The sequence below is a fragment of the Diuraphis noxia genome, unplaced genomic scaffold (genome assembly GCF_037042655.1).
Source record: "Diuraphis noxia isolate RWA-SAM2 unplaced genomic scaffold, SU_Dnox_SAM2 contig0004, whole genome shotgun sequence".
Lineage (NCBI taxonomy): Eukaryota > Metazoa > Arthropoda > Insecta > Hemiptera > Aphididae > Diuraphis > Diuraphis noxia.
In genome coordinates, this window is record NW_028301714.1 from 20,858,932 (window position 1) to 20,878,872 (window position 19,941).

The 19,941-nt window shown below is 31.2% G+C and overlaps 1 protein-coding gene across 2 annotated transcripts; it reads right to left on the reverse strand.

The window, feature by feature from the left end:
- Positions 1 to 4,495: 4,495 nt before the first annotated feature.
- On the reverse strand, positions 4,496 to 19,538 carry LOC107167253 (bumetanide-sensitive sodium-(potassium)-chloride cotransporter-like). 2 transcript variants are annotated; one of them, XM_089227328.1, is made up of 17 exons: positions 19,449 to 19,538; positions 18,692 to 18,953; positions 13,327 to 13,574; positions 13,155 to 13,269; positions 12,945 to 13,087; positions 12,703 to 12,888; positions 12,373 to 12,619; positions 12,069 to 12,190; positions 10,422 to 10,557; positions 10,129 to 10,340; positions 9,808 to 10,046; positions 9,566 to 9,727; positions 7,751 to 7,854; positions 7,550 to 7,664; positions 5,281 to 5,405; positions 4,907 to 5,012; positions 4,496 to 4,841 (listed from the first exon to the last, which is right to left on the reverse strand). In XM_089227328.1, exons 1-17 carry the CDS (start codon positions 19,497 to 19,499, stop codon positions 4,709 to 4,711), a joined length of 2,706 nt encoding a protein of 901 aa, XP_089083454.1. In that variant the 5' UTR covers positions 19,500 to 19,538; the 3' UTR covers positions 4,496 to 4,708. The 2 variants fall into 2 exon arrangements, with proteins under 2 accessions (XP_089083454.1, XP_089083456.1); XM_089227330.1 differs by lacking the exon at positions 19,449 to 19,538 and having other exon boundaries at positions 13,327 to 13,434; positions 13,518 to 13,574; positions 18,692 to 18,842.
- Positions 19,539 to 19,941: the final 403 nt, after the last annotated feature.

Sequence of the window (19,941 nt, forward strand, 5' to 3'; positions counted from 1 at the left end):
GGTTGCTTTTCGGAGATCTTTAAGGTGTGGGTTCCAGGTATTTTTGCGGTCGAATGTGTTCCTAGTATTTTAATTGATTTTGAGGTTCGTATTGGGATGTCATTCATTCTAATGCCTAATGAAGGATATTTTTTAGATCGGGTGAATGTGATGCACTGAGATTTAAATGGGGAGAAACGGTATCCTGATGTCTCGGACAATGCAGTAAGTGATAATATTGTGTCTTGTAGATATGGTTGTATGCAGGATGAGTTTTTTGCTGAACACCAAATGTTTAGGTCGTCTGCAAAGAGAGAAGATTTTACTGGGAATTTGATTCTTTTGCAGATGTCGTTGATGGCTACAAGGAATAAGGTGACTGAGAGAGTGGATCTCCTTGTGGTACTCCATTTTCTTGATTGAAGATTGAAGAGAGATGACCGTTAATTTTGACTTGGAAAGATCTGTCTTCCAGGAAATGTTTGACAAAGATCAGTAGGTTACCGTTACATAGGATTTTTTGTAGTTGTTCGATTATCCGGGGGCGCCATGTGGTGTCATATGCTTTCGCTATGTCAAGGGCAACAAGTCCCAAGGCTTGGTTGGTTTCTAGGGACTTAGTTATGTCTTTTTGGATTTCATGTAGACTGTTGTATGTGCTCCTGTGTTTGCGGAAACCATTTTGTTGAGGAGAAAGATAGTGAGTTTTTTCGAGAAACCATCTCAGTCGCGAATCGATGATCTTTTCAAGTATTTTACACATTGTATTGAGGAGAGATATTGGTCTATATCCCTCTGTGCTAAATTTGTCCTTCCCTGGTTTTAAAATCGGGATGACGATGGCGTGTTTCCAAGATTTTGGGATTTGTCCGGTATTCCATATTTTATTGTACAGGTGGAGGAGGAACTGTATTGCTGATGCGGGTAGGTTGTGTAAGAAGCTGTATGGGATTTCATCAGGTCCAGGAGAGAGGCTAGAGCATTTGGAAAGGGCCCAGTTTAGCTCCTTAGCGCTAATGGGGATGTTTAGATGGTGTTGATCCTGATTTAATGGGCTGTAGTTGGGTTGGAGAAAATGCTGTCTACTGGTCAGGTTATTATTAAGAAATGATTCATTATAGTTGTTATCAGAACTGTTCAAATAGAAATGGTTACCGAGAAGATTAGCAACCTCGATTGGATCGGTGAGGAGAATGTTGTCATTTAATATGAGAGTCTGTTTTTCTTTGCTGTTGCCACGTAAAGATCTGATTTTGCTCCATACAGAGCTGGGGTCGCTTTTGGGGCCTATGGTAGAAGTGAAGTTCTTCCAAGAGGATGCTTTACTGCGTTTTACGAGGAATTTTGTTTTTGCACGAAGTTCTTTTAGGCGTATGTGGTCCTCAATTTTTCCTGTTTTTTGGAACCGTTTTAATGCGATATTCTTTTCCTTAATAGATAGCTTGATTTGGGGGTTCCACCAAGGAACTTTAGGATTGTTTAAAGTGCCATTTGTTTTTCCAATTGATATGTTTGCTGCATTAGTTATAGAATTGATTATGTGGGCAACGTCATTTTCGGTCGGACCATCTGGAGGAGGAGGGTTTGTGTTTACGTAGGCTTCGACTAGTTGGGAGAAAAGATTCCAGTTGGGATTTTTGAGTTTCCATTTGTTGGGAGATGTAGGCGAAGTTGCTTTGCTAGAAAGAAGCTCGATCTTGATTGGGATGTGATCACTGTCGTACATTTCGGGAAGAGTTGACCATGAAGTGCGTTGGGCAAGGTTTGAGCTGCATAATGATAGGTCAATCGCTGAGAATTTTCCGTTCGAGGGATTGAGTCGTGTGGGTTCACCGCTATTAAGTAGTATTATGTTGTCAGTCTCGAGGACTTTTTCGATTTGTTTTCCCCGGTCGTCGGTTTTGTCCGATCCCCAGCTTAAGCCGTGACTGTTGAAATCTCCCAGTAGGAGAAAGGGGGTGGAAGTTGTTGTATTATGTTCACAATATCAGTGGATTTAAATAGTTTTTGGTTCGGTATATAAATATTGCAGATGGTGATGCTAGACTCGAGCTGGATGGATGCTGCCACCACTTCCAGAGGAGATTGGATCTGGATTTGGGAACTTGGATAATCAGATCTGACCAGTATCGCTACTCCTCCGCTAGCTCGGTTGCAGGCTGTTCTGTTGGTTGAGAAGATGTTGAAGTTTTTGATGGGCGGGGTGAAGGTATTGTTGAGGTTGGTTTCTTGTAAACATATGATGATTGGGTCGTGTTGTTGATTTATTAGTTTAATATCATTAAGTTTTTTGACAAGGTCGTTAATATTCCACTGTATTACATTTATGCTCATTGTATATGTTATATTGTTTGTTATTTATGATTGATTTTGTGTGGGATCTGTTGGTTCTTCGGGCATTAATTGGAATAATAAATTGCGAAATTTAGTTAGTTTAGTTTTCATTCTGGAGTTTTTTATCATGACGTAGGTTTCTTCGATTATTGCCATTAGTGTACGTAATTCGATGTTAGCTTCTTCGCATAGGAAGCGTATATTCATGGACTTATTTGAAGAGCATTCAACCAGGTACTTGAATTGGGTGTATGTTATTGACAGGGGTTTGTCGTCATAGAATAATTTCTGGGCCGGAATGAGGGGGTCATCGGGGGTGTCGTCGTCAGTGATTGACGAAGAATTAGACTGAGATCTTATTTTTTGTTTTTTTTTGTTTTTGAACTGGTTGCTGGGCTACTTTTAAAAGGGGGGTTGAAGGGGGGGACATTAGGGATGAGGTGTCAGATATGGATCTTTTGTTTTGAGTATTGGTCTGCATAGTTAGAGGTATTTGTTCGGTATTAGGCGGAGCATGGGAAGACAATATGATGTGTTGTTCGTGGGTATCTGACTGCTTGTTTTTCGTATTGATTTGGGCGGGGGGTATTGGGGGTATATGTTCTTCATTGGTGTTCAGATTGGTGTGTTGAACATCGTGTTGGGAAGTTTGGCTTTCTGCTTGGTCAGGATCGATGAAGGGTGGTGTCAGATCGCTTGTTGGAGTGTCTATAACAGTGTTTTTGGAAAATGTGGTAGGAGGAGAAAGTGTTTCGGAGATAGTAGAGACATTCTTTTTGCAGGTCTGAGCTGTGTGACCCGTTGTCTTACATGTGTAACAAGTAATCGTGTCATCCGTGAAAAAAATTCTGAACTGAGACTGATTATGGTTTAAGATCAGCGACCCAGGGAGTTTTATCGTGTCTTCGTGCTTGATATATATTTGTCTACGGAAACTTAGAATGTGTTCGTAGCCATCTAGGTTAATTCCAGCTTTAAGGAAGTTTATTTGTGATGTAGGTGATATACCCAGATTGTTTAGGGAGTGGAGTATTACGTGATTGGGTATGGACGGGCATACGTTAGAAATTACTATACGCTTAGCTGGGTTTAGTAGTCGTCGTATTTATATTTCTTGACCGTTTATAATTATTATTTGTGTTTTAGACAGAAGGGATTCGAGAATTTCTTTACTGGATAGAAATATGCAAAATCTATTGTTGGAAATTCTGGAGACGAATAGTATATTTCTAGGTTGAACAATATGTCCAATGGCTAAAATATAATCTTTTTGTGGAACTCCGTCGATTGAATTGAATACTATCGCTTGTTCTCTGTAGGGAGTGGTCTCCTTTGCTGTGATGCTAGCGAAGTTATTGTGATTATCTGTATTATTTATATTGTTGCTGGTAATCTGACTGGTGTAATTAACGTTATCGGCGTTAGTTACGGTCGAGGTAGTGATGACTGGGGGAAGAGGAGGGCTGACGGCGGTGTTCTTTGCGATAACGGTCCGTTGCGATATTAAGTTGCGCGTATTTAATTGGTGTGTTTTGGTTGAAGGTAATGTGAAATTTTTGGTATTGGTAGCAGGTGAATTTGTGGTTGTTTTTTTGGGAGAGCGTAGGGTGTTTGCTCTGTTGAGGTTTGATGGGGGGGGGGGGGGGGCATTTTGCCCGATGTGTTTCTGTTCATTTCGAAATTGCCGAAGATAGTTGGTGTATAATTATATAATAATCATATTACCTGATATCGATGCAATGGAATGTGACTGGGGTTTTGCTATCGAAGCTATAAAAGCGCACTCGCGGTAAGATAACACACGTGTTGCTCTGTCGAGTGAGGAACACGTACTGTATACGTATTTTTTATTATGCCATGTATAACCACTTATTACCGCCGCGATATTATATATATAGATAATGTAGATGATGATGAGGTGGTTGAACGCGCAGTGATGATTCTATAATAATATGTAATAACTAATAATAATAACAGCCATCCGACAATAAATACAAATAATATATATAGGTACGCGCCTATACTAGGTAGTCGTGAAGAAGTAGGTATATATAATATAATATTATAATATACCGCGGCGCGGGGCCATATTTATATAATAATATTATATTTTATTATTATATATATAATACGAAATAATCAAAAAATAATATAAAATTCAAAATGTATACGTATTGGAAATATGATGTTTATAATATTTAAAAGAACATTAAAATTAAACGTGTTTAAATTATGATACCTATTTTTAAAAGAACGTTAAAACTAAATTTGTTTAAAATATGATATAGGTATATAATATTTAAAAGACCATTAAAACTAAAGGTGTTTAAAATATTAATATATTCCATTTGCTGTGTGGGTATATTATATATATTATTATAGGTATATATGTGGCTTAAGCATAAATTGAAAGAACTGGATCTGCACTCCTATTGATTATAATACATGGTGGTAATCCTCTAGAAATCGTTTCTATCCAACACATGAATAATATATTTATTTCCTCGTTGTTATTATTTGGCGTCGTTCTGAAAGTTTAATTTCATTTTTTATCAATATTTCACTTAAAAATATACTTAAATAATACACTTACAATATGATAAGATCAGAGTTAAATGAATGCAATTCAATAAGATCTCTTAAAAACAACGTCTCAGCAATATGATCCTTTTGTAAATTATAATCATCAAATTGATTATCTAGAAAATAAATTTGAAACAATATAAAAAGTAAATTTTACTTTTTGGATAATTGATGAATTAATCATTCATGATTGGGATGATGAAAACGAGGATTTATTAGTAAAATACATACAACGTTTCACAATGTGTTTAACGTTATTCGTTGGTATGTATTTATTTATATATTGGTCATTAAATGTAGAATTTTGTTGTAATTGCACACACAAATATAATATGAATATATATATATCATATACAATAACGTAAAATAAAATTTGTATATTACCTCTAGAAGCTACGTGTTCTAGTAATGAATTGAAAAATGTTATAGTTGTAGGATCAGTGATGTTTGCTAAAATGATATCCAAGTAGTCGAAATCAATTCGGTACAGTGATAACAATTGTTTTAATCTGAAAAATGTGTGCTCACTGCTCATAATATATCAATATATTATTTTATTTTTTGACGTAAACAATTTTAAATATTTATGGGAAATAGTCTATAATATCAAAAGATGCCGTGATCAATTTAATATTATTATTATTTTTTTTTTTTTTTTGAACTTTTTAGTTGATTTTAACATTATAATTATATAACGGATGATTTTCCAAAAACATCTCTCATTTTAATTACATGGAAATTCAAATATATTAAATCAGAATATAAAATATAATTTAAGTATATAACTTATTATGCTGTTTATTCGAAAGTGCATCAACTATAATAACAAGTTAATATATGCACGAGTATCACTAACGATAATTTAAAGTTTAACCTATTTGTTAAAAATGCGATAGAACCCTATTATACACCTTTGAAGTTTAAATAATGACTCATCCAATCTAATTAACTTGAACATAATTAGGTATTTAAGAAAATATACAAATGTTTAATTAATGTAAAAAAAAAAAGAAAATTATCCCTCGATATCTGATCTTTAGTCATGACTCCAGCACGATTCGAGAGGTTAGATAAAATAAGGTTAAGTATGCAGTCGTCGTATCTATCCCCGTCGTCCTTATGGCCAAAGAACGATACGCGTCGTTCGAGGCCATAAGAGAGAGGTGGTTGACGGAAATATGTGACGGGGGGTCCCCTCGGTTGGACCATCCAGCGGAGACAGTGCGGGCAGACGACTTCTCAGTCACTGAGGGCTCGTTCGCTGGCAAAGTGGGCCCGGGCCATGCGGCAGTCGGTGCCACCCGCGGACAGCGGACGCGAGTGGACCCGTATCCTGATCCCCCGGACCTGCTCTGTCGGTGGGCTACCAGGAGGTACGGGGAGATGTCCTTTCACCTAACTCAGCTGATGACGGGGCATGGTTGCTTCAACCGGTTCCTCCGGAAGATCAACCGTGCATCGTCTGATGGGTGTTGCCATTGCGGTCTACCCGACGGCTACGGTGAGGAGTTCGACGACGCTCAGCACACCCTAGTTCGCTGCGAGGCGTTCAGGGGTGAACGTGAGCGTCTGATCGGACAATTTGACTCGGGTGGACTGGTGTCCAGGATGCTGGAGGTCCGGCCAACTGGACAGTGGTCGTCCGCTTCGCGAGGGACGTAATTTCGGTGAAGGAGGAGGCCGAGCGGGACAGGAAGTTCCGACAGGGTGTCGCTTTGTCAAGGCGTAGGAGGTTATGGGGGCACGCTCGGTACAGGCGGGCACGGCTGGGACCGCGCCGTCGGTGTTATGGCTTCCGGCCTAGGCTGCGGGGCCGTACTATCGATCCCACTTCTTTCTTCCTTTTGTTATTGTTGTTTGTTGTTTTTACAGGGCCAGTGGTTGGGGGATTGTCCTTCCACGCCTATTTTATTGCTATGTAAATATCCTGTAAGGGGCTGTGGTTGGGGGATTGTCCCTTCCGCACCTCAAGTACGATGTATTGTTTAGTTGAAATAAACGATGGCGACTCACCACTCGAAGCATTGCTTAACGGCGTTCCCGGGTGGTGAGTGTATTGCCGGTTTAAAAGAAGAAAAAAAAGGTTAAGTATGCAGTAATTAAAATAATTAAGATCTTAGAAAATTAGCCATTCAGGGAAAAACAAATCTACATATACCTAAGTGAAGTAGCAGTTTCCATTGTGTAGCTTTATAGGTGACTCATTTTCGTAATTTAGCTTTTTACCAATTTTCAAGTCATACCACATAATATATTAAGCTTATCAGTTAAACAAACAGGATTTCTTTAGGAAGAAGGTTGTTATTCTAACAATAATTTTCCAGAAATTACTATAAATATTTTATAAGAGAGCGGCTACTATCATGAAGGAAGATTGAATATCCTATTTAAAAAGTTGGGTGAGAGTTAAACTTTCTGCCTTATGCACGCCACAAATGCTTATTATAAATTTAATATATATATTTCTAGATCATAAATGTACAGAAAATAATAAAATTAAAAACTACAATTCTATAAGTACATGGAACTATGGAAACAATCTATCGCTCTAATGGAGCTGGTACAAGCATAACAAATATATTACCTCCACTAGTAATAGTTATTAATTCGATATTTTTTAATTAAAGATTTTTCATAAAATTATAGTTTTTACTTGTGTTTTTCTTCAGACAAACGCTCAATTTTGTTTGTTACTCCAAAAATTCGAAATTTACAATTTTTCCACGTAATACTATACTTTAATATACTTGAAATGATTAACGACAAACCTAAATACAATAAATAAAATATATGATTTTTAATAAGTTGCATATACAATTTATTTTGAAAAGTATTACTTATTTAATATACCTACCTCCGTCACTGTACAACCACCACAAATCTACAGTCCCGTTTTTTCGTTTCTCCGAATCGAATGAAAATTCTTCATTCTTTATTTTTAAAGAGCAATTATCCAACCTGAAATTGTTTTCTTATATTATCTTCTGATCTTTATAGTATTAGATTATTCTTCTTAATTTTAATAATAAATAATTTGAAAATATTGACGTCAGTTTAACCACGACAATGAATTGGATGGATGAACATAGACATATAGGTATACAGATTGAGGTTCTGGGTCAATCGACCGAAAACCATTCGACCGACAGGACAATCGATTGACAGCCAAAATACCGACGGTAATATTATAAGTCCACAGTAATTTCATTTCATTTATTTTTAAAAGATTTTTATTAATATTGTATAGTAATTATATTTAATAATAAAAAAATCATCTTTAAATATAATTTAATCGGGAACTTATGTCATATATATATTGCTGAAAGTTTTGAAAATTGGCACATGTCTCTTTTATTTAATAAAATAAAGCAGTTTAAACCAAAATTATTGGTTATTAGAACGTTATAGAAATAAGTAGGTCATAAAATGGATAAGCCATCCAGATAAGTTTCATGTTTTTATCTAACCAAGACATTTATCGCACAGCAACGAGCTCTCAATTGACAAGGTACCTTTTTCCGACTGTGCAAATTTAGTTGAGCCGGTAAATGGCGAAAATTACAAGGCCTTGGGCTATCCATTGAGCATGGAAATAATGGAAATTTCAGCATCAAAGTTCGGCAAATGTTGTCTCTTGCATTTTTGCCCGAAGAGGAAATTCCTGATGCACTCAAGGAAATTAAAGAAATTATGCCTAAAAATGCAAGTAATTTTGTACAGTGGTTTGAAGACAATTATACATTAGGTAAAATCCGTCGTATAGTGCGCAACACCGAACATAGAAACCCACCACTTTTTCCTCCAACATTATGGTAAATTTATGAAAACATTGGTAGGTACCTATATAATACTGTATTTAATAATTTTCAATTATTTATAAAGTTTGTCTAATACTCTATATTATCATATATTTATAGACAATGGTATTCTTAGGAAATCTAATTATGCGGAAAAATGGCATCGACGTTAGAATGAATTGGTAGGAAGGGCCCATATTGGTCTGTTGACGCTGATCAAAGAACTTCAAAAAGAACAAGATGAGGTTGATGCAGATATCGAAGCTATTCTTTAAGGAGCTCCAAAGCCACCCCCAACAAATCTTCAGCAAAAACGTGAACAGCGTTTGAAGATTGCTTTTAACAATCGTGAAGGTAAAACACGTCTGGAGTATTTTCAAGGTATTGCTCACAACCTAACCATGTAATGTACACTCTACAATCGCATACATTTATACATTTTTTTAATCTTTTCAGTATTTTTTTATTATATTATGAATTATTTTTTAAATTTTTAAACTATACAATTATTATCATTATTATTATTACACAATATTTATAAAAATCTTTTTAAAATAAGTAAAATTAAATGACTATGCACTTATAATATTACTGTGGGTATTTTGGTTGTCGGTCGATTGACCTTATCGGTTGATTGTCTTGTCGATATTTTAGTTGTCGGTCGATTGTCCACCTTCCACAGATTGATACATCTGGAATATTATTGAACAAGTCATGAAAGCTCACTCTGTGAATGTGCTGAATTCCGGTTTCTAAACGAGTAAATGGACATAATGGGTACATCAGGAAATTACATAATATGCTTAGATATATTTTAATACCTCAATAAGTTACACAATTTAAAATTGAATGACATATTAATTTAAATATACTTTTGTTGATTTCTAATATTTTGATTTGATTGCGTTTCACACGGGATATCTTCATTGTGATCTAAGTGCTTACAACCACGATTGAATAAATTCTGACTATCATTAAACTCAGTTGATGACACACGAACCATAATCATAGAAATGTCATGAATTTTACCTTCACTAATAAAAAAAATATCCATATTTTAATATATATTTCAAGTATCAGTTTTTTATTGTAAAACATTTTAGATTAAACTAACTTGAAAATATTTAAATAAGTTTGAAGTTCTTGATATGGACAACTAAGCCAATCAGATTTGTATCCAACCATTGCCATATTTGGTTTCAATTGCCCATGTCCACAACTAAATATTAAGGGAATTGCTAAATCCAATTCTATGTTATCAATGATAACATATAGGGATTTGATTCCAGAAGTCTTTAACCATTGAATCCCTTTGTCAAGGTATATTTTCTTTTGTCTCGGAGAAAGCAATACCTTAAAAGAGATAAAGTTTTCATAATTTAAATACGAGTATATGAGATTGTTACACATTTTATCATTTTTTGTTACAGCTAACCTTTTCAATATTGACACACATTTGTACTCCATTATTATTTGTAATTAAATTAGCTAAAGAAACTAACTTTTTTCTAGACTTAGGATTTCCAGAAAAAACAATTAAACTAGGTAAGTAGTTTTTAATATGGTATTGAATAGTATCGGCCATGTACATGTTTTTTATAACTATTTTTAATTGTTGTGTTTGCGTAAAAGATCCCCAATTTATAACTTGATATAAATATAAATTTTATTAATGGAAAACTTTATTAGTTGGTGTGTAAGGTTTATTATTAAAGCGATCGAACAGACCTTCATTTTTACTTCTAGCAAGTATGTATAAAACACATACTGCACAACCAACATTTAATGACATTGTTAGATTAATTATTATCATTAATGAAGAACAGATAATTGCTGCAGCAAGACTTGACCATTTGTTATAAAACTGAAAATAAATTTAATAATATTTTAATGCTATAAAATATAAATGTAGAAAGTTATCAATAACTATTTACAGACATATTCTTAGTATTTTCTGGACATCTTCTTAACACTCTTCGCCAAACCAATCATACCTCAGTTACCTACTTCGTTTGTAACGCCTAATTGTTTAGTTAAAAATTCGAACATCAAGGAAGATCTTATCTGACCTAACATATTATTATGTTTTTAAAATATTTTCTTCAATCACTGCTATTTTTAATTCTGCAACCACAATTCTATACAGGACCATTTCCCTGGCACCCCCACTTTTGAATTTCAAAACAAACCAAGAGCCTTTTTTTGTGCATCGTTTGTGCTCATTTGTGCTGAAAGTCTCGACATTTGTGCTTTCGAACTTTCTGAGATACAGACGTTTTTGTTAGGGGATGCTGGAGAAATGGTTGCACCCCCACTTCGGAATCGCAAGAAAAAACCAAGAGCCTTTGTTTGTGCATCGTTTGTGCTCTTTTGTGCTGAAAGTCTCGACATTTGTGCTTATGAACTTTGCGAGATATGAAGGTTTTTCTTTTGGGGGTGCTGGGGAAATGGTTGCACCCCCACTTTAACATTTCACTATTTGAATCATGCCGTGATTTGTGTGGAAAGTTTAAACCATTCAAAATCGGCATTCTATATCGGGTAAAACCCTTCAAAACCGAAAATAATGTTTTCGTTTTCAAGCCCTGGTAATTATAACCATTTTACAGGTTCAAACCGTTAAAAATCGAAAGATAGTGTATACTTAATAATATAACGTGAATGAATGTGAAGACTTTCCACACAAATCAACGGCATGATTCAAATAGTGAAATGTTAAAGTGGGGGTGCAACCATTTCCCCGGCACCCCCAAAAGAAAAATCTTCATATCTCGCAAAGTTCAAAAGCACAAATGTCGAGACTCTCAGCCCAAAAGAGCACAAACAAAGGCTCTTGGTTTTTTCTTGCAATTCCGAAGTGAGGGTGCAACCATTTCTCCAGAATCCCCTAACAAAAACGTCTGTATCTCAGAAAGTTCGAAAGCAAAAATGTCGAGACTTTCAGCACAAAAGAGCACAAACGATGCACAAAAAAAGGCTCTTGGTTTTGTTTTGAAATTCAAAAGTGAGGGTGCCAGGGAAATGGTCCTATTCTATACATAGTAAAAAATAATCTCCATATGCATACTCAATAATTTATCTTTCTATACTGTTTATTTTGTATAAATAAAATATATAAATGAAGAGTTATATAATATTTTTTTTGTAAAAATCTTATCAAAAATAAATCTTCTTCTTTTCGTCGATATTTCGGCTTTTAATGTAATCCCTTCAAATAAATTTGCTTTCATCTCATATCCTTTTCTTCATATCTTAAGAGTAGTCTAATTACCTTACAGTTTTTTCCAACAAGTTCTTCTTCAAGAAAATATAATAATATTATATATTATAATAATATAGATATGTATATTATATTATTAACTGATAAGTAAATACCTTGTATTTTGGCCTCCAACCCAAAGGTTCAGAATAGGCAATAAGGAAAGTACAATAATTTAACATAGTGTATGCAATTAAATTACAAATTGTTATCAATTTGAAAGAAACACCTGAATTAACTAAAAAAATACATACCTATTAACTAATAATTTTAAATGATCCCGAAAATTAATTAATAAACTATTACATTTTGATTTTCGAAATATATTTCTTTTTTATACTATTTATTTAATTTTTCAGAATCATTTTGTTATTTAAAATCAATAGTTTATTGTTTATTACATACTCTATAACATATTACCTCCATATTTAATTTTAATACAAAATAATGTTGATGATACAACTATGGTAAAAACATGGGCACGATACGGTTCATTACTTTTTCCATAGCCTTTTTCTAAATATTTAATAAGAGGCAAAACATCATCTTGTCCAATTCTTTTTAATAATTTTGAACCAAATATTAATGCAGTTAAAGTATTACTTATAGAAGCCGTAATAACACCGATATAAATAAAGAACTTCGATAATGAAATTCGATAAAATAGCTAAAACATTAAATAACAAATGTTAATTTCCATGTACAACAGGTGTGCACATAATATTATATTTATAATTAATGATTATCTACTGTTGTTGTAAATCCTTCATAGCAGCCTCCAAAAGGACAATTTGCAAAAGAAACATCGTCAAATATTTTTGCATTCATAGCTTCTCTCAATTGAACCGACCCAGATAATACTATTATTACAATATACATAGTTGTGGTAATAATAATCGAGAATAAAGTTCCTTTTGGTATTGCAACGTTTGGATCCTAAAAAATAACCAATTTTATGATCATACTTCTTGAATTAATATTATTTAATTTACTTTAAGATCTCCTGCTGAATATTTTAATCCAGAGTGTATTCCAGTGAAAAATGGAAAAAATTTCGTGAACATTGTAAGAAAAGATTCATGAACGTTTTCAAAATTGTCATATTTAGGATACAAGTTTTTTTCAAACGTTTTCACTGGAATATAATATGAACTCATGTTAATTGCAAATAATTTATAATAAATAGCAATGAAATATATTACTGTTAAATCTAGTGATAAATTCTGCCTTTAACAAGGGAGTTGGTGGTCCAATATATGCGCCTATAATGACATTAATGAAAGCGAAAACTACCGCTACTAGAGGAGCAATGTGTATCTTAAAATAAAACGTTTAAAAATTTTTTAATAATTTATGAAATATTTGTATACATACTTTAGCTTCTTTTTCCTTGTCGATACAACCAATTATAATCATAATAATTATTATATACACTACTCCTATGTATATTGAATATGAAATAATATCAATATCGATTGCATCCTTGAGTAAAAATGTAAAAAATGTACAAAAGTATATTGTGTAATTAGCCGCAGAAACAATGTTAGCAAATGCTAATATAATACCAATGTATGTTCCAAATTCTGGACCAATTGATCGGGAAATAATGAAATAAAGACCTCCTTTACATAAATAAAATATTAATTCATTCATTAATAAAAGTATATTACTAAAAAAGTATAATTTTATTAGAAAAAAGAGAAAGAAAATGAAAACAGAGATAATATTTTTGATATGATTTTTTTTTTTTTAAATACCATTGCCTTATAAGAACCCTTAAATTATATTTTGAAGCATTAATGTACTAAAAAAATGGAGGTAATGGATGAACATTGAACATAATATATATTAAAACGATGAATTATTTAAGTACGGTGTTGAATATTTGGGTGTATAGCAATTATAATAATGTAAAGCGATTATTACAGTAGTTTTTGAGTGTAAAACATATAATTCTAACCTTACATAGAATACCAACAAAAAAGTTTCAAATATAAACCTCATACCTCATAACCTAACCCAACCTAACCTCATACTTTTATAATTATTGGTTCTGTAGATGAGTGATATGGTACACAATCGAAAAAATATCGAACCGTAAATACCTTTGGGTAGGTAGCTATAGTTGATTTAAATTACTAAATAATATACAAGTATACATTTTTTTTAATGTATTAATTTTATGTTTTGAATTTTCAAAAATTTTAACCAATTTTAGATTCTAAGCGGAGCGATGAATGTAATGATTTTATTATGATGTGTGTTTTTTTTTGTCTGTCATCACGTTTTTGGGCAGTAAAAGTGCTTCGATTTTTGACTTCAGTACTTCGTTCGATCAGAAAGTGAATTTAGTTGGTACTTTTTTTTTTTTTTTGGGGGGGGGGGGTCAAGAGAGTAAAAAATTCTCAATATTTTTCTAAATAATTGGGATAAACAAAATTAAAATTAAGGGAAATTTTACACACAATCAGTTTTCAATAAAATCGATTTTGGTTTTTGATGTAACTTTAAAACAAATGGCCATAGATACATGAAATTTTCACCGAATGTTTATACAAGTATATTCTATCCACTATGCAATTTTCAAACAATTTTGACTTAAGATGAACAATTCATATTTTTTTTTATAAGTATTCAGAGGTTGAATTTTGACAACGTACTTAAAAATCACGAAAATTCATAAATTATTTTATGCTAGAAATTCATAAAAAACTTTCCTTTTATATCTAAGATTTGAAAATTTAATACAAGGCTCCTAACATATTTTTACAAAGCAGTTGAATAATAAAAGAAATACATAGTCACAATTTTTTTTTACAAGCATTCAAATTTTTAACTTTGGCAACATACGTAAGAATCAGTAAATTCACCAACTATTTTAAGCTAGAAATTCATAAAAATTTTTCTTTTTAAATCTAACATTTGAACATTTTAATAATCTATAATATATCATAGACAGAATAGCTCAGAATCGCTTTTCATATAGAATGATATAATATCATTAGATTCAAATTTAATTCCATCCATTACAGTAACCTACTGTACAGCAGAGCGATATCCATGACTTACCCACTTTCTTTTCTTCTTTTAATGTTGAAATAAATAATTTATATTCTAAAACAAATTATATAAAGATCTTATTTTTGATAATTATTTAAGTTTTATCTTTCTTAACGTTAATCAATCCTGGGTAAGTTAATGATTAATTTTACATAAATTATCATCTTCAAAATTTAAGTAATTTCCAAAGTTTATAAATTATAATAACTTAATAAGATAAGAATTTAGTTGATTAATAAACTAACTATGTAAGAACAAAATGACTAATAAAACAACTTATTCATTTTTATCTTGTTATTTTAGTTATTCTTTAGATTTATAATTATTTTTAGTGTAGTATTTTTGACAAAATGTCTTCAAGAATTAGTATATTTTATCTGATAATTTAGTAACTCAGCGGTTCTCAAACTATATTACACGCACCACTGGTAGTACACGAAATACTATGTGGAAGGCTGCATGGTGGTAGAACAGAAAATTTAAAATAAATATTAGATTATTAGCGTAATAATGATTTTGCAATGTGGTGTGTATTTTTTAATATTCAGATAGTAAATTTCAGATTTCATGGGAAATACGTCAATAAAAAAGATGCCGTATATTATATAATTGTAGATAATATGTACTTCAAACGTACTTAGATAAATTCTGCCAATTCTGGTTAATTTATATAAGCGCTTAATTTTTTCTTTTCAGCAGTTTAGTTTATTGTTGTTAGTCAACGTAAGTAGTTAAGTTTATGTCTTTAAATATTTATGCTCTTACTTAGCTTGTGTTTATTATGATAAAAATTTACAACCGACATATTTTATATGCTGCTAAAACAATAAAATCATTGATAAGTTGCTGAATAGAGCAAAAGACAATATATCTACGTTCTAACTGTTCAGTAAGTTTAATTTCAAAATCGGAAAGCACAAGTCAAGATTATGTGAATAATCCTATGAAAATAAGAAAATTTGTAAGAAAATATAATTCTGAGTACATTACTATTGAATTCACGGTCATAGACGTAGGCAATGAAGATCGTTCTCAATATGTCATCTGTTTTGAAATTTTTTCGAACAAAAATATGAAACCGTCACCTTTCTACAAACATAAGACGTTAAAAATAAAACCGAGGGACTATATCATTCAATAATTATCAGAGATAAAAAGCAAGATAGAAAATTATATCATCTGTTAGTGGTAGTACTGAAATAACAGTGGAAGAATTTCTCTCAGTGAGCTTATGAATGGCGAAGTGTTGAAAACTTCATACCGTCGACGGAGAACTGATTTTACCAGCGCAAAAGATATGGTAACTTGTGTGTTATGTGAACCATCAGTTAAACAACTTGATATGATATGACTGTCAAATGATACTGATCGCCGCGGGGTTTAAAATATGGCATTGCACGTTAAATAAAAATGAATTAATAAAGTGAAAAATAGTGAATTTTTCAATACAACCTGATGAAAGTACAGATGTATCAAACTATGCTCAAATTATCATTTAGGTGGGGCATATATTTTAAACTATAATTAAAGATTTAATAGTAAAGCGTGTGCCAGAACAATTTAAACTAGTGCTCCAGGAAGCCTTAATGGTAGTAAATTTTATTAAATCTCGGGGTCTCTAATCTCGTTTATTTACAGAACTGTGTTCTGAAATGGGAATTGAAGACATTCAATTGCTTTTAAATACGAAATTGAGATGGCTTTCTCGGGGAAAAATGCTTAGTAGGTTATTTTAACTACATTTTGAGGTTCAGTTATTCCTAGGAGAGACCAACCCATTTTGAAATCAAAGATAAATTGACAGATAACCTGTCAATAACAACATTGGCATAATTATCTGACAATTTTAATCATCTCAATGTATTGAATTTAAGTTAACACGGTAAATCAATAAACATATTTTCAATGAATGAAAAATTAAGGTATTAATTAATATAATTGAAATGATAAGTAAATATATTTCGAATGAAAACCTACAGTCTTTTCCTAATTTGGATCGATTTGTGACAGAATACGAACTCCAATTACTGGAAGATGATCTCATAAAAACAAAAAACACAATTCTAAAATTCTAAAAACAACGTTTGAAGAATATTTTAAAGAACATTATTCTGAACAGTTGAATCCGTGCACTTTGTAGCCCGTTAGAAATCTTACCACTTTTAAGTCACCAACTGTGTGTTATATTCGTTATCTGTGATTATACTAGCAGTATATTATAATACATATAGATAGATAACGGTTAAAATATACTGAGTAATAATCTTACAACGAACTTTAATTTAGTTATTCATTATGTAATTTATGTTGATAAAAATTTATTAGACCTATGAACAGAATATAGGCTAAGTTAAAAATGTATAGGCCCAAATAACAGTCAGTTAAATACTTGAACTGTCAGACTTTTCTCGATAAAACGAATAAAATTTTATAATAATTAACTAAATTAAATATCGATTAGATATTATAAATATATAATATATATAATATAAAGATTACTACTTAGTATATTTTAACTATTATATATCTATGTGTAATGTGAATAAAATCATACTGCTATCATAACTTCAGGAAACGAATTTAGTACACAGTGATACGAAGTGCAGGCAGCTAATTCTATAATAACAATAAGCAATCAATCACTAATAGCAACCATCTATAAATAAACAAAAATGTCCAACATAAATCTCAAAATGTCTGTTTTGAGCACCTCTCGGGGTTGGGCCTGTCATTTTTTAACTTGGCCTATTTTCTGACCATAGGTCTAATATATCTCTGCTGTATCAATTTTCGTTGCAATTAGTCCAATCGTATAGAAATACATAAAGGATAAACAAACAGACAGAAAGATATCCATTATTATATATACAGAAGATATAGATTTTTTGGATAAGAAACTCATTTATTTTGGATTTTGATAAAATTTCTAGCACACTAACAAACAATAAAAAAGAGACTTTGATAGAATTGTCATGTGATGAAAGTTTTAAAATGTAATTTACTAAATTAAGATTGGGTGAGTTTTGGATAAAGATTAAAAACGTATATCCGTTGCTGTCTAAAAAAACATTGTTATTATTATTACAATTATTCAAAACCACTTATCTTTGCAAAAATGGATTCTCCTCAATGATCGAAATAAAAAACAAGTTTTGAAATAAACTAAATTTACGCTTACGATTAAGTAAGACTTAAACAGATATTTCATTTCTAATATCAAATCTACAAATCCATGGTTCTCATTGAAATATTGTTATTTTATTCATATCTTACGGAATATAGGTACGTGGATGTTTTTAGAATAGTTTCGACATTTTTGGAAAAATATTTTGGTAGCTAAGTTTTTTTAAATGTTTTCACTGTTTTCAGATTAATTTCTAAACATTATCATCAATACATACTTTTGTGTGGTATCTAATTACCTAATATTAAACTTAATTAATAATCATTAGGTACATGCATTTTTATTGAATTTTTTAAAATATATAAGTATAGAAAATGTATTAAATTATAAATTATAATAGAATACATTTAAGTTTATTAATATTTTGTTTTTATCATTTTTGAATAAATCAAGTGTTTATATTATAAAATATTACTTAAGAGGTGCTGCATATACCTTTGTAACATTAATTTAATGTATGATGTTTTTAATTATTGTTATTGAATTAAATACTACCTTCTTTGGTTTTTCCATTTGTGCTGATTGCAGTCAATGAACAATTTGTGATTAGAATAATAAGCAGTGAAAGTATTGCAATAAGAAATGAATGCAATATTCCCGCGTTTCCTACTATCATCGGTATCCTAATGAAAAGCATCACGTTCCAGGTGCTGAGAAGACATGGAATCAATACGCCAATGACCCACCCCAGTTTTATTCCTGGACTCAAATATGCATTGTTATCTTCATATCGGTAAAGTTTATTGAACGATTGAATCTTTAAATATAATAAGATATATTATTATAAAATTTATAAAATAAAATATAGATGTATAAGATAAAATTTTATAAAACTTTTTTAAAAATAAATATAGATACAATTCAGATCAGTTAGATCAGTTATTTACATGAAAACCTGAGGAAAAAAACCACCCAGTGGTTTATCTTCTTTTTGAGTCATATAAACACTAAAAACTAGTTTCTAATCTTAAAAATTAAAAAAACTAATACATTTTGTTTATTTTTAATGTTAAGAATTTCTAAAAAAGAAGTTTTCTTATAATATTCACATACAAACACTCAAGATTCATCCTATAGGTAGTTAGATTACAAACATAATGCATTTAAATAAACTCAAATGAAGTCGTTGAATAACTGTTGTACTATGCTGAAAAATTTAATTTCTAGATTGCAAAACAAAATTTCTCTAATCTGTATAATTATTAAAATCAATTTAATTTAAAATATTATATAGTTTTTATTATAAACATACCTGATTAATCCACGGACGATTTTTGTTTTTAATTTCTTCTAGTTCTGACATATTTTTAAGCTGTCAAAATTATAAATGCTACAGAAGAATCCGATGTTTTTTATAATATATAGTAGTTGAATTATAATTTTAATTAATTAAATCACTTAGGGTCCCAAAAATTTAAAATACTATTAATATACTGTAAAAGTTAACGAGATCTTCACAAAAGATAAAAATAGTGAAATATATTATGATTAAGTAAATGTCTCTGGAGGCTCTAATAATGAAAATTTAAACAAAACAAAACTAGGCATAAAATATATAATTATTTTGAATTATTAAATATTTTCATTAAAACAACAAGATATTTAATTAATGCGAGCCATATAATTATGTTAGATGATAAACATATATACCTATATGAAAAATATATATACATACATACATACATACATACATACATACATACATACATACGCATTAGGTGCTTTAAAATACTAATGCATTATTG